The following is a 14807-nucleotide window of genomic DNA, read 5'->3' on the forward strand; positions in this document are numbered from 1 at the left end:
TCTATACAAATTAAATTGTAGAGCCCATTTACACTTTCAGCACGGTTGATTACAAACACTTCCATTCCAATAGTTGTTATAAGACCTTTCAACACACTCAATATAATCCTCAATTATACTTATTAAAAGACTTTCCAATACACTCAATATACTCCTCAAAATTATTGTAAAGCTTCTGAACACGAGACTGCAATAAACACAAAATGAAAACCATGGGGCCAAAAAATTGCATTCGAAATAAAAGGAAAGCAGAGTGTCAACAGTACATGTTAACTCTAAAATGGAGGTGAGTTGGCAGAAGAGGAGTCCACTGTGTGAAACAGACCATCTATCAACATTATTATGCAAAGATTCTCCAACAGCTTTGTTAGGAAGGTTTAGAAAAAACTATGCTGAAGCATCTTCCTGTGGAGGTGCGTTATGTACCAATGACTTGCACCAAGCCAATAATTATTCTCCTTCATGATGCCATCCTTTCTTAAGCTCAAATCCAGTAGATTTGGCATTTACATTGGGCAACAACCTTTGAAGTTCAAGTCTGCTTCTAAAGGTGAGTTCCAAGACAGATGTGCAATGTGGAGAGCTTATACATGGACTTCTGTAACCCGCCATAGTTGAATGATATTATATAGATCTATTCCTAACAGTCAGTCAAGCTGGTGATGCATCCTCAATGGGTCCTTTTCAAGCACCCCTTTTGCTAAGCTAAAGCTAGAGGAATGACAAAGATACACGACTCATTTACCCAGGAAGTGCATCTTCCTTGAACAAAGCTGCATAGAGAGAGGACGCTATCACCAAGATCGAGTTCTGCGGAGGACGCGTGTTTGTGATTGCTGTTGATGCCTCATTTCAGGCAGACGGCCCTCCAAAGCCTGACAAAATGTTACCAGGATTATCACATCCTCCATTAGCTTGTGCAAAGCAAGGTACAATCCAACTGAAAGAAACACAAATACTAAATTCACATTTGCATGCAAAATGTGAGAGAGAAGATTGATGATGTATACCATGCCATATTGAAATAAAATGTGTGATTTCAAGCAGAACACACAATTCTTCCAAATTATTAGCTTGGGTCAAAGTTGTGCCTTAAATGAAAAACATAATTTTAAGGATTACCAAAAAATACAGTTAGTGACTAGTGATACGAATTCAAACATCCCTGGGGAAATTCCATCATCCATAGCGATCATGCCCTCCTCTTGCGTTCAGCTTATGAGTACGACAATGACAGTACAAATCGGCAGAGAGAATTAGTGAAGCCAACATGGCTAGCTGCCACAGAAACACAAGATGAACTAGAAAATTCGTGAGGCAATTGCCAGCACAAGATTGCCCTGGCTATATGACTGGGTATTGCATGATGATGCCAGAACAGCAGTAACATACCTGATGTCCAGATTGCTCATTTCAACCATGCCCATTGGCTATTAGTAATTTAGGGCACACCTGCATGTACATTTCTGGTCGCTATTGCTCCCATGCATGGAACAGAGGCCAATTATCAAGCTGTATGGCAAGTCTGGAGCTCTAATTGACTACTCTTGGAAGGATCCAAATGCATTGGCCTAGTCAAACTCTCGGGGTGATAGGACGGGCATATGGCATATTTCAGTAAGAGGAAATTTTGGCCTATGCCTCACAGACGTGTGGAACACAAGATGGCCATACAGAAGTTTCAACTTTCAAGGGACACCCACAACCCCAAAAAATCTGGAAGAGTGACTTATGACACTAGAAGCCTACTGTTTCCACCCAAAAAGTTAATAAAAAGAGCATAATTATTTCTGTTGATGAGCATTTGAAAGACTTCCCACCCCTCCATGAGGCCCTGCACATGGGCTGAATTTTTAAAACCCAAGGTTTGCACCATTATGTCTCCACAAATAACTCCATTAGTGAAACAGACCAATTCCATCCAAGTTTGCACCGTTATGTCTCCACATGTAGCTCCATTAGTGAAACAAACAGATTCCATCGAAGAAAACAACACACAAATTTGCAGGTAGCAAGGCCTGGTTGGCCAGGTCAGCAGATTGGCACAACCGGTCCCAAGCATAGATCGGTCCATACATTAAGTTAGGTCGGCTAAGCTGGCAAGTCGGCCAGGTCAGCAGCTTGGTGCAGGGGATCCCTCCCTCCGTCTATTAGAGGCATTAGAGCCATTGTGCTCCCAACCAAGCAAAGCTAATAAAACACAACCACAGAGCACCCAGCAGAGGGAGGTAAATGCCAGTAATAGGAGCAGTGTTGTGCTCAATGTTGGTACAATCTAGCAGCAGCATTTGGCAGGTCAACCTTAGCATTTGGATCTGGAGCATTATCTTGCTGCCTGATTGGGTGTATTTATCCCTATCTGTTTGTTTCTTTGAGTATGCTTGTGTGCACACGTCACTTATGTGTGAGAAGTGGAGATGGTGGAGAGCACCAAAACATGCAGCTATCTTGAAAAGAGGTTGCAAGAATGCAGTACAAAGGGGCTCTCAACACGACAAAACCCTAGTGTGAGCTAAAACTCACTCAACCACTAGCTGAACCACTGACTGTAGTTAGAGAGGAAAATCTTAGAAGGAAAATTGCCCAAAATTGCCCCTAACTACTTAATACAAATGGTCACTGTCTGAAATATTACAATATTTCCAAGACCCCCCCTGCAGAGACAATGTCTTGGTGTATAAGGAGCTATACCTTCATAAGACTCGAATATATCCAATCTTACAAATTAAATTTGTTTATAGAACAAGCAAAAGAACAAAGTACAATTTTTATTTTTTTTTAATGAGAAAATGACAAAAATAAAAAAGAAGAAAAAGAACTTAGCAAGCAAACCTCCACTAACTTGGCCCAATCTTGGCCATTGCTACAACTATCTCTACCCAAATCAATTTTGTCCACAAATTTACAACGTGATGGAGGGGGACCAAAAAATCTCTCATTGCTTCAAAAAACTGAAATATGTTTGCATGTGTTTACATATCCTAGCTTGCAAGTCGCCTCAATTTGCCCTTGTCAGTATCTGTCATCAAATGCCATTCCCAAAACGATAGTATGTTGATACACATTATTGATATCCCTCAAAAATACTAGAACATCCTTCAAAAGCATATTAATTAAATACTAGAACATCCACATCCTTCAAAAACTGCGGTTCTTTTGCCATCTAGAGGGCATGAGCTGAACTAAAGTCTAAAAACCACTTTTTCAGCTATAAACTTTCCATTTCAGCTTTAACCTTTTTCCTTAACACAAAAATGAGTAACTTGAAAGGTAAACTGATGCTAGATGTCTGCAATGCGCATAATCATAGAGATCCGAGGATGGAGTCATCGATTATACCTCATACTAGTAACTATAGATTAGAGAGCATATAAAATACACAACATACAAGAAAAAGAGGCCATGCCAAGTACACGATATATAGAAAGAGAGAATCAACACTGCCTCGGAGTTTCAAGAGCTTTGTTACGGCTGTGACAGCAGGACAGAGGACCAAACCTCTGACATTTGAGGAGTTGTGTCCATTACTGCTACAGGAGAAAGCTCGGGAGAAGCTCTACAACGAGGACAAAGATGACAAGGCGATGCTGGTGAAGGATTCCGCTGGTAAAGGAAAGGGCAAGCCTAACGGTGGCAAGTCCAATAAAGATGACTCTGACGATGAGGGGACTTCGTGTTAAGCCAGGCAATCTCCAATTCTCGAGGACAGGATAAACAGGTACAAACACCACTGGTGCCTCTCCGAACCCTGTCAAAGAAACCCCGAATCGGAGGCAAAAATCCACAACCGAAGATCTGTCAAAAGCCCCGGTTCAGAGGTCAAACAAAATAAAAAAATTATTAAAAAAGTTTTTTTCTGGACTGACCAGATCTGGCCGACCAGATTGACCTGGTCAGTCAAATCTGACCAGGTTGGTCAACCTGTTGGTTGACCGACTTAAAGCCCCTTCCTATTTAAAGGGGGGGGGCGCTAGGTATTCCACAATCTCCTCTCTTCCAGCTCCAGAGGTTCCTGCACACCCTGAGCCACTTCTGCCTCCTGGCTGCCTCCTCTGCTGCCTCAACTTCTGCCTCCTGGCTGCCTCCTCTGCTGCCCTCCTTTCTGCTCCAGATTTGCCCTCTTTTCTGCCCCAGATCTGCCCCTCCTTTCTGCTCCAGATCTGCCCTCCTTTCTGCTCCAAATCTGCCCTCTTTTCTGCTCCAGATCAGCCTTCCTTTCTGCTTCAGTTCTGCCCTCCTTTCTGCATCAGATCTGCTCCAATTTCTGCTCCAGATCTGCCTTCTTTTAGCTTCAGATCTGTCCCAACTCCTGCTCCAGATCTGCCCTCAACTTCTGCTCCAGATCTACCTCCAACTTCCGCTCCAGATTATGTTCCTTCTATTCCAAATCTGCAGCAACCCCTGCATCAGTTTGCTGTCTCAGATTTGGTTCAGTTCCAACTTGTGGAGCTAGTGCAGAAGTCCACTACAGTTGTCAGGACTGACGTTTGCTTCCTCCAGAGCTTCTCTCATATCTTCACTTGTACTGAGTTCCGTTTGTGATATATATATCTTCTTCAGTCATTAATTGTCTTCAGTATTTTTTATTTGTCTCCAAGTATTTTCTTTATACTTCGAAGAGGAAGCACAAGAAGAAGTGTTTCTATTGTGATACGCCCGGACATTTTGCAAAGGACTGCAGAAAGAAAAAGGCGGATCTGAAAAACAAACAGGAGTCTGACTCAGATTCAGAGGGAAAGGCCAAAGCTAATGTGGTAATCGAAGAATTGTTCCTGGTGACATCACCAAGTGTTACCGAGGTCAGATATGTTGATCCAGAAATCACAGTAAGGATGTCTGACATAGAGATGTGGGTCGACGAGGAGTCGGATGCCTTTGTGAAGGTGAAGGACAGTATGGAGCGCTTGGTACCTTCCAGGTGTGTAGCTGTTGATACTGACACGAGGGTGGATTCCATGGAAAGCCCTAGGGTCTCATGGTCAGATGGATGCTGGACTTCAGAAGGGGACAGTACAGGATTACACAGGATCTTGGCGGGTGCCTCATTGAGGTACAGGGTTTGCTTTCAGAGCGAACATTCAGGCAGTACAACAGTCTGGTATGTATTTGATATTCTGCATTTGAGCCTTTATAGCATGCTGTGGAGAGATTCTGCTCTTCATTTGTCTCAGGTGATAAGAGATTGGAAGGAATTGGCCTTCTTCGAAGGCAGAAGGGGAAGTATTGGTGCTTCTTCAAATCTCGGACGCAGATTGCTAGAAGGTGGTGGACAAAGAGTAATGAAGCCAGAAGAGTACCTGCTTGAGAACTCAGCAAGAGTTCATGGTCCAGGTTATCTGGAAATATTCATTGGTTGCAGACCTTGCCAAAGGAAGGACGGGTTGAAACAGACCCTCAAAGCATGGTGCCTGAAAGACTCCAGGTTGTTCACTCATTATGAGGGGGACGACTGGAAGATCGTGACGGCTGGATTGCTGGAGTTCAGAGGCGGGAATGCGACTGAAGGAGGTGGTACCAGGAGGTGCTACCAGAGATGGACCTGTGTACCAGGATGGTGTGCAGAAGCAAAACCGGACCTGGTGGAGCAGGAGCCACTGGATGAAAAGCCAGGAAAAGATTTCGACACCGAAATGTTCCAGAGGACTACAACCAGGGAGTTACTGGAGCATCTTCATCGACGTGTTGGCATTGGGCTGAGATGTGTCGGTGAGAGGGGGTGTTGGAGAGGTCACCGCCCCATCTGTAAGCCCCCATATGAGGAGAGCATGGGGGGGGTGAACCTAAGCGCAAAAGCATGGCACCCAGGTGCTAGTGAAGGGCCTGGCAGAGGCAGCTCAAGGCACCTTCATGGCAGGATGCAGTCACGGAATAGGTGACCCGGATGGCAAGGGTTGCAGGCAGGATCTCGACCTGCAGCAAGCCCTGGATAAGGCGCATTGACAGCAGCAGGAACAGCAGTGCTTTGGGGCCTGGAAAGAAACCTGGCAGGCCAGCACAGCAGGCTGGAACAGGCCTCACATGGAGGCAGACAGTGGCGCAGGGCCACATGGCAAAGAGGGGGATCAGAGGCTGGACTGGACCCTATATTTATAGGGCATCTGCCCTTGAAAGGTGGGCCAAGGGCCCTTGTATTGAGAGCCCCAAAAGGGCAGCCCACAGTCCCATAAATAGGGAGCTGTGGGTCGGTTTTGGTCAGCCAGGGGCAGGGGGCTGAACCGACCAGCAGTCGGCCCTTTCTAGGGCTGCTGGGTCGGTTGGCTGGCCAGGCTCTTGGGCCTATATAAAGAGGGCATTCAGGCCTTATTTTGACATCACTTGCAGCAGCAGATCCAGAGCAGAAAGGAGCAGCAGGCAGCCACCCTCTGGACCTACATTCAGGAGGATAGAGAGGTGCTAGCAGGGCTGCAGACTTAGCCAGGAGGCTGCCCACCTAGGCTGGTTTCCAGACAGCAAGGTGGAGAGGATCATCCTAGACGGAAAGTTTACTTACGCTCAAGGTGGAGCACGCGGACTCTAGTCTAGAGATAGCCAGCAGATAGGAGGACTTTGTGGTAAGATCAGAGAACCACACCATTGGTGGGACTCTGGATCTGTCTCTCTTGTATTGTGTCCATAGTTGTGGACGGAAATATATTATATGGTGGTTTCTCTATCTAGTTTGGTTCATTGTCTATTGATGAGTCTGCACACCTATTGAATGCACATAAGTAAAGAAGTTTGTGATTCCACACCCCACACCGCACACTGTGTGAGCTCCTGGGCATTACTATAAGTCTTCCGCTGCGTGTACCCTCTGTTGGGTCTTTTCAAACATCTTGCTCATGCGTGCACCAAATGTGTACAATTCGTATGTGAGTGGTGTGTTTGGAGTCTGCAGGGTCAAGAATGAGTGATGTAGGTGATGAGGTACTGAGAGTGAGCTAAGCAATGATGTGGATGGAGGTACCCTTGTGAACATAAAATGATGTACTTGGCTTACAAAACTAAAAACAAACATTGTGTGAACATCTCTCTTATCTTGCACCATGTTGCTCCACCTTTATCCCCACTTGAGTACTCTTATCTTTCTCCCTCTATCCGCCATGGCTTTCTAACAGCTTTAAGTGTATGCAAGTAAAACAGACAGTCGAGTTAGCTGCCTAAACAGTCTGACGTTACCTTGATTGCTCGTCCTGTCTGCAAAAGTTTTCGACCTCAGTTCAGATTCTAGGGTTTCATATTTGTCGTCCAGAGTTGACCTTCTTCCACGTCTGCAGCCCTTCCTCGTATTTCGTCATAAGAATATCCACTGGTTTCTGTGGATCAAGCTCAGCTTACCTAGCCCAGTGAAGTACGAAATGCATGCAAACCAGAATACTCGAGGATCGTACCATACCATTAGCCCCAGTACCTGTCGTTCCCTAATTAAACCTTATCCATGGTAACAAATTCTCTGATTCGTATTTTAAATACGAGATCAGACAACATTTGCTAACGAACTAATACTTAAAATCGATCCTTGTGTAGAAAGAATTATTTTTAAGAGAAGATTGGTTAGGGCATGGATCTTTAAAGGCAACGAGCAGTTACGCAAGAATAAAACAATTCGCAAAAGCCAGCATGCAAGACTACTACGACGGACCGAAAAAGGCACCTGTTGCTTCTTCAGTCTTGAATTCTCCTCCTTCAACAGAGTTACCTCAGCTTCTAGCTCAACGGTATAAGCCTGGAATACAGCATAACGTAGAAAACTGAGCCATCGGTGCCATAATTGTGCTGTGTAGTGACCAGTATTTGAGACCACAAGAATACATTTACTCTTCACCTGTTTTCTAGCTCTAGATCTAGCGGCCGACTCTCTGTTCTTAATCATTCGCCTCTGCCGTCTCTCCACGGTTTTTTCAATCACAGCCTCAGCTGCACCTCTCTTCTTGCCATGCATAGAGTAGTCAGAGACGACGGGCGATAATGCAAGGCCGCTCGCAAGACTGCCTGGACCCAACCCTGCACCATCCGGCAGTCCATCATACATCGAATTGCCTGGCAACATCAGATTCGGAGGATGAACCCCCCTTTTGGCTACTGCTAACGCAGCGGCAGCCTCCGCTTGCTGCAGCAAATGCTGTTGTTGACGAGAAGCGTAAGCCATCCAATCTGATTGGAGAGTCGGAGCGGCCATAATCTCCATACCGGAAGGATGCGTATCAGAAATTGTGCCGCCGGAGACAGGAGGATACATAGAAAGACCACCGTTTGCATCGGCTGCCTGGACGGCATCACCGTCTTCCCTTACTACGCCCGCCCTTACCAAAAAATCCTCGAGTGTCATTTCCCCCAGAGTTCCTTGGCGACGCTGCTGCGTGTCTGCGGAAGTGTCTTCGGGCTTTCGCTGAATGTCTTTCCAGACCTCGTCCACGGTTTTCCTGCTCAGGGTTCTAGGAATGGCGAGGCTGCCTTGGCGCTGCAAGCTCTGCTGCCGAGCAAGAGTGCCAGACCGAGCATCCGCACCAGAAGGGCCGCTTGCCATCGCTGCGGCCATTGCCTGGCTCTCTTCCGCAGTCCAAATATTTTTCAAAAATTCATCCATGTTCATGCTCCCGAAGTTCTTCCCTGGCTCATTGATAGAGTTTTGAAGCTCCTCCAGCGTGAGGGAATAGATAGAAGGCTGCCGTGTGAGGGAGGAAAAGGAGGAAGTATGAGCAGGGCCGGAGTTTCCACCAGCGGAAGACGAGAGCATGGTTTGCGATCCCATGTCGGCACAAATCACCTGCCTACGAGGCGAGGGTGGAAGGGGGGGATGCAGGCGAGGGGGTGAAACAAAGATCAAATCTCGACCGGGAGCGACCCGGGGAGAGGAGGTGAGAGCATTCGGCGAGGGGGAGGGAGAGCAGGGATGGTGTGGGGAGGGAAAAACGGGAGGAAAGATGCAGGCAAGGGGAGGGGGGGATCCCTAAAAAGGAGGCGGAAATTCATCAGGGGAGCGGGAAGGGGGGGGGGGGGGGGGGGGGAAGAAGGAACCTGTTACGCCATAGACGTCGGAGGCAAGGGCAAAAGCGTGGCGATCGCCATAGCCAGGAGCTTGATGAGGAGGAGGAGGAGGAGGAGGAGGAGGAGCTCAAAATTGTGCAAAGAAAATTGATGTAGCTGTGGTGGTGTTGTTTTTGTTGTAAGAAGACGACGATGATGAAATGGCAACGTGAAAATGAATCCTATATTCACCACCACCACCACCAACAATAGAGAATATTTCAAAACCGCCCTCCCCTTCTTAAAACCACCACCCCCAACAACAAAACCACCCCCGTTTTATCCCTCACCGGCTCACTTCCGAGTAGCGAACTTGGTCGCCCAAGACTTTCCCCCTCGGAACATCGCAAGCCCGCTCTCGCTGCCCGCCCGCCATTTCCTACGTCGGCTGGCAGCCCGCGAGCCATTTTCTAATTGGGACAAGACGACTCCCCCACCTTTCCCAGGCCCCCAGGGCGGCGGCTTAGAGTGTTTGTTTGAAGGTAGGTGGGACTCGAGCAGGTTGATGGCATTACGGTTTTGAATAAATCTTGATCCCATGGTCAAGATTAATCTTCCGCCAACCCACGCCTTTCGCGGGCTAGAGAAAATGAGGGAGGAATCCTTTCCCACTTGGAAAATGGCTCACTCGAGGAGGACTCCACCACCTTCACAAGCTTGGGGACGGGCTTCACCTCATCACACATGTCATTCGAATTCGAGTAGGCTTGATTCGAGCACATGTATTCGGGGGAGGTAGTACCATTCTAGATTATGCTGCCCAAGTTTTTGACGGCAAATGAAAATCACTTCCAGATCAGCTTTGGCTAGATTTACACAAGCTCGACAACGCCCGAGAAAATCGACGTCCGATTATTTTTTAAAGAAAAACTACTCATCATCCGACAGCGAAGTCACAAACGGCAGACAAACTTGATGGTAAATTACACACATTAGTATATTGGTCCCAATTTTCATGGACTTCCGCCCTCCACCCAAGCTCTTGGGCAAGCTTGGGATGCCGCTCAAGATTTTGCTTCTTTTGGGTGTGACTCAACTGCCATGTCCATTTTTTCGAGCTTGTGTCCAACTATTTGTGAAATGCACAAACCCAACAATACAATTTCTTATCGATTGAGGGGACTTCCACATACTTGTCCATGGACGTATGTGAAACCAATTTCAGGCAATAGGGCATCTCCCTAAACAAGCGGTTGGCTACCCTCGTTCGAATCTTGCTCAGAGAGCATAGGTCCTGGTCAATTATGCAATGGGATCATGGATGGGCGCATAGGGGGAGTTAGTACATTGTGACAAGAGTCTCCCAACTAGCTTTGGAGGGGGAGTAACATCTCATGGCATAATTAGGGCCTCATCACGTGGAGTCATGTTCACTCCAACCTACCATAGCCCCATGAGCATGAGAAATGCAATCAACTTCCCAGCATTCTTCTAGGGGGGGGGTATTGCCATGGATGCAAATGTTGTGATTTTCCATGATCAAGCACATTCTCATTGTTACATGAGCAACATGTATGATCTGCACAAAATCCCTTTACCTATGTCCTAGCTCTTAGAGGGCTCATAGTACACTCTACACATGAGGCTCAGTTCATATCCCATGAATCTTGAGCTTACCGGAAGAATTCTAGAGAGGAGGAACTCTTGTGGAGTCAAACTATCACATGGGAGTGCACACCCAAAAAATTTCAAGTACTCTCATTACATTGGCAAGCGATCATCCTCAACACCATGGTTGGACTGGGACTCATAATTCTCCTACCATTACTTACCCCATCTTTCGTGAACACAATGACTAAGTGAGTGATTTTTTACTACTGGCACAATCATTCATGTTACATCTCCTTTCATTTGTTCCTTTACAAATGGGTGCACGTGTACACATGCATGTGTGGGTTGAAGTGTGCATGCACATCAATGCACCTAGGTGTGTGTATGTGCACATGTACACAAGTGCATTGTGCATGTGCATGTGATGTAAGGTATGCATGCATGCATGTGATTGTGTGTCAGGCAGCCAGAGATCCAGAGAGCTATCCTCAACTTTGTTTCCCAACATTTAATATGAACCTATTAGTACATTTGGAGTTTCCTACAAAGTGCTATTATAAAGTTTTGACTTTCAAAATATCATTTGCCATCAATGAAATGCATCTTTTCCTTTATTAAGAATGGAGGCATCGCTATTGCCACCTAATAAGACATATCTTCCTTTTTTATAGAGAATTGTAATTAAGCTCAACTACAAAAGTAAGGTCGATTATTTTTTCCTTAAATTATTTGTCTATTTTCCACATGAGATATTTGCAGCCATGAACACAGAAACTATAACTTTAGGATAGAATTGTATCCGCATTCATGGAAGAAGTTCTTAGAAAGCCCTTATTGAAAATATTGATGAATTCCATAGATACCACAAGAGAGGTGGATACCATTGCTTTCTCACTCACAAGTATTTGGACATGAGTCGAGTCATTACCTACCTAGACCAATAACTATTTGGCCTAGGTACGCTCACAAATATTTGGACACGATGAGATTTGAGGTGGACACCATTGCTTGTGCGCTCACAAGTACTTGAACATGAGCCAATCATTAACTACCTAGACCAATAGTCCAAGCACCTTTTGCACATCAGGCCACTAAATCATGGTCTAGGTTTAAGAGGCTTGATACTACGCATGGTTCTCAACACAAGGGGTCACATGATTTCTTTACAAGAGGATTGACTATACATTGTCCAGCTTGGAATCCTCGGTCCCCGCTCTGGAGAGGCATCAAATTCTATATTAAGAGTTGCCTACAACAATAGATTTCAAAGCCAAATCAATCACACATGAATGCAACACATGGAGGCTTCATAAATCAAAGGAACACAGCAACCAATTAAGATGTTAGTATAGACAAAGTTAAAGTGATACCATAAGATTGACTATGCATGCTATTGTAAATCTAGAAGGCATGTACAAGGGTATACAATATCCCTTGGAAAATAAGTAATTTCATGTTATCGACAACAGACCTAGAGTTTTGTGAGCACCAATATGAGAAAAATGTCTGGCCTTGACAAGAAAATGTGTGAAGGAAATTGGGTAAAAGGTCTACAAGTATCATGATTACATAAAACAACCACACACACACACACACACAATGCATTGTGAGTCCAAGGTTGGCACATAAATTTGTGTTCCACCAAGGACAAAGCACCTTGACTCTAGGGAGCATTTCTTCCAAAGAGATGTATACTAGAAGACTTTTTAATTTGTGGCAACAAAAATAATGATGTAATACGTTTAAGAGCTATTGGGAAGAAAGCTGATTTGGACATCATTGAGAAGCTATAGGCTAGGGTAATCGAGAAAGGCATTCCCATCAAGAGGAATGCTAAGTGAAAATAATTAATTCTACTTCAAATTTTATTTCTAGAAGTTCAGTGGAAGGCGTATCTCAAGATTTGTATGTTGGGGGAAGGTAAACGTCTTCATATATGCACTAATCTACTATTGCTACATGGACTCTTTGGACAATCTACTATCAAAGAGGCACATTGCTCATGCCCTAATGGAATGTTGCTACAAATATTAATGCTAAGATGAGTCTATATTAAAATTTTACTTTGAGTCTCAATTTGTAACCATAGGACAAACTTTCAAAGCAACATACACTTTCATATATGAAACCACACAATACACTTTCAAAGAAACTTATACTTTCTATGTGTAACCACAACATACACTTTCAAAACAACTTCAAAGCAATTACAATAGTGAATAAATGAAGTGACCGCACAACTTTTTAGTACTTTTCTAGCTTCAAATGTCATAGTAGATTCAAAGTTGAGGGCCTTTGATTCATGAAAATGTTAAAAGTTAAGATCAAACGCTTCCTATGATTCACACTAGACAGTAAATAAAGTGAAAGCTTTTAGAGAACAATGAGAAAGTTTTACAAGTCAAAGTGTGTGTAAAGTATAGGAAAATGCAGTTGTTAAGTTCAAATTGATAATGTGACGCACGAATATATAGGTGATCAAGTGTGGTAATATTTTTTAGTGCAAATGAAAGTTTTTAGAAAACCTCAATCGACTCTAGAAAATTCAAAGTATTTGTGCATTCTATTAAGATTTCTAGCTTACTGAAGCATTTTTACTATAAATTTATACCAACTTGAGAGGTCATTCCATGCAGGTGATGGCTCCTTATAGGTATTTTAAAAAGTAAAGTTCTTGCTTGAAGCTTTTCGAGATGGTTTGAGCCCTTGTGAGTTTACAAATTGGGTGTTGAGTTATGTAATTACTATGAAAATGGCACAAAGCTCATAGTGACTGGCTTTGTGTAGGATGGGGACTAAAAATTGAGACTCAAAGATCATGGTACTATGTGGCACTCCAATTGTAGGGGAGACTTAAAGACCATGAACTTTTAGGCGAAGTGAATTTTAATGCTTAATGAATTATCATCTGCTGACATGGCAAGTGTGCATCAAAGGCTATCATGTGATGTTCTTAGGCTTGAATACTGTTATCTAAAGATAGTGATGTGAGTTTGATCAACATAATGTTATAAGGGCAAGTGAATTGAAATAAACTTTATGGTTTCATATTAGGGAAGCCTTTTTGGGCCAATTTGTATTGTTACATTTTCAATTCTATTCCCTAGACCATGTTATAGCTTGGGGTTAAAAACTTGAGACTCAAAGATCATGGTATTGTGTGGCACTAAAACCCTAGGGGCGACTTAAAATCCATGACTTTTTAGGGCCAAGTGAGACTTAATGCTTAATGGATTATCACTTTGGCATGGCAAGTGTGCACTGAAAGTTTATCACATCATGTCCTCCATAGGGGTTCTTAGGCTTAAATGCCATTATCGAAAGATATACATGTGAGCTTGATTAACATGATGTTACAAGTGCAATTTGATTATTATCAACACTTTACCTTATCTAAGATGAAGCATTTTTAGGCAAAATAAAGTTGATTGCAGCTCTAAGCTAATAGAGAGCTTAGAGAGAAAATGTTTTGCACTACATGCTCATAGACAATGGTAATGAACATGACCACTCCTCTATTCTCATAGAGATGAGAACAGAGGAGTGGTCATCATTAGTTGTCCTTGAGACCTATTTTTGCATGTATAACAGCACTGTTAGAGTGGAGAATAGGATGTTTCTGTTCTGAATCTCTATTTGCAATTGTTTTGAAAATAATGTTTCTTAGATTTAATACAACTCCCCCTCGTTGTGTGTGTGTAATTTCAACCATTGCAATTTGTAATATAACTTTACAGAAAGATATTCAATCCTATTACAGAGTGTTCAATATATATAGAGGGAGCTGGTATGCATTTTAGAAAAGACAAATTGTAAAACAATCGTACACAAAGATATTGAAGTTGATTCTATTATCGATTGCCCAATGAAGTGTGTCAAGAATTAGATGTGAGTATAGCACACACTCTTTCTTTCATTATCTTCTTTCCACCATATTTTCTAATGCTGATAGAATATGGTTCTTTGCCAAGCAGCAAGTTCCATATAGAAATTCATTGCCAACATCTAGTGCTATAGCCAATTTAAAATCATTGTAGTCAAATATTCATGCACTTGACTAGGAGACTAAACTTCTATTTTGGTTGGATGACATAATTCCTTGGTTTTCTAAAGCACTTATATGTGCATTGCCAAGAGCGTGTTTGGAGTAGCACACTGTGCGTTGTCATCCCAAAACCTACTTAGGTTTAGAAACACGAGTTTATTATCATGAACAAGGCAATCTAGACCAAGGAGATAATAGAAATCCA

The 14807-nt window shown here is 43.7% G+C and overlaps 1 protein-coding gene across 1 annotated transcript; it reads right to left on the minus strand.

The window, feature by feature from the left end:
* Positions 1-225: 225 nt before the first annotated feature.
* LOC147902981 (ABSCISIC ACID-INSENSITIVE 5-like protein 2) lies at positions 226-9144 on the minus strand. Its single transcript, XM_087374087.1, has 3 exons — positions 7805-9144; positions 7634-7705; positions 226-875 (listed from the first exon to the last, which is right to left on the minus strand). Exons 1-3 carry the CDS (start codon positions 8729-8731, stop codon positions 795-797), a joined length of 1080 nt encoding a protein of 359 aa, XP_087230213.1. The 5' UTR covers positions 8732-9144; the 3' UTR covers positions 226-794.
* Between the last annotated feature and the right edge of the window lie 5663 nt (positions 9145-14807).

The sequence above is a fragment of the Dipteris shenzhenensis genome, chromosome 4 (genome assembly GCF_047967505.1).
Source record: "Dipteris shenzhenensis isolate YYH24624 ecotype China chromosome 4, Dip_SZ_1.0, whole genome shotgun sequence".
In the NCBI taxonomy this organism is placed as follows: Eukaryota; Viridiplantae; Streptophyta; class Polypodiopsida; order Gleicheniales; family Dipteridaceae; genus Dipteris; species Dipteris shenzhenensis.

What these genes read in the sequence shown, in the direction of transcription:
- LOC147902981 (XM_087374087.1), bottom strand. Translation starts at nt 8,731, where the DNA reads ATGGGATCGCAAACCATGCTCTCGTCTTCCGCTGGTGGAAACTCCGGC. An exon ending in GATCTAGAGCTAGAAAACAG is followed by an intron (nt 7,706 to 7,804) that starts GTGAAGAGTAAA and finishes GCTGTATTCCAG; the next exon opens with GCTTATACCGTTGAGCTAGA. An exon ending in CAAGACTGAAGAAGCAACAG is followed by an intron (nt 876 to 7,633) that starts GTGCCTTTTTCG and finishes ACATTTTGTCAG; the next exon opens with GCTTTGGAGGGCCGTCTGCC.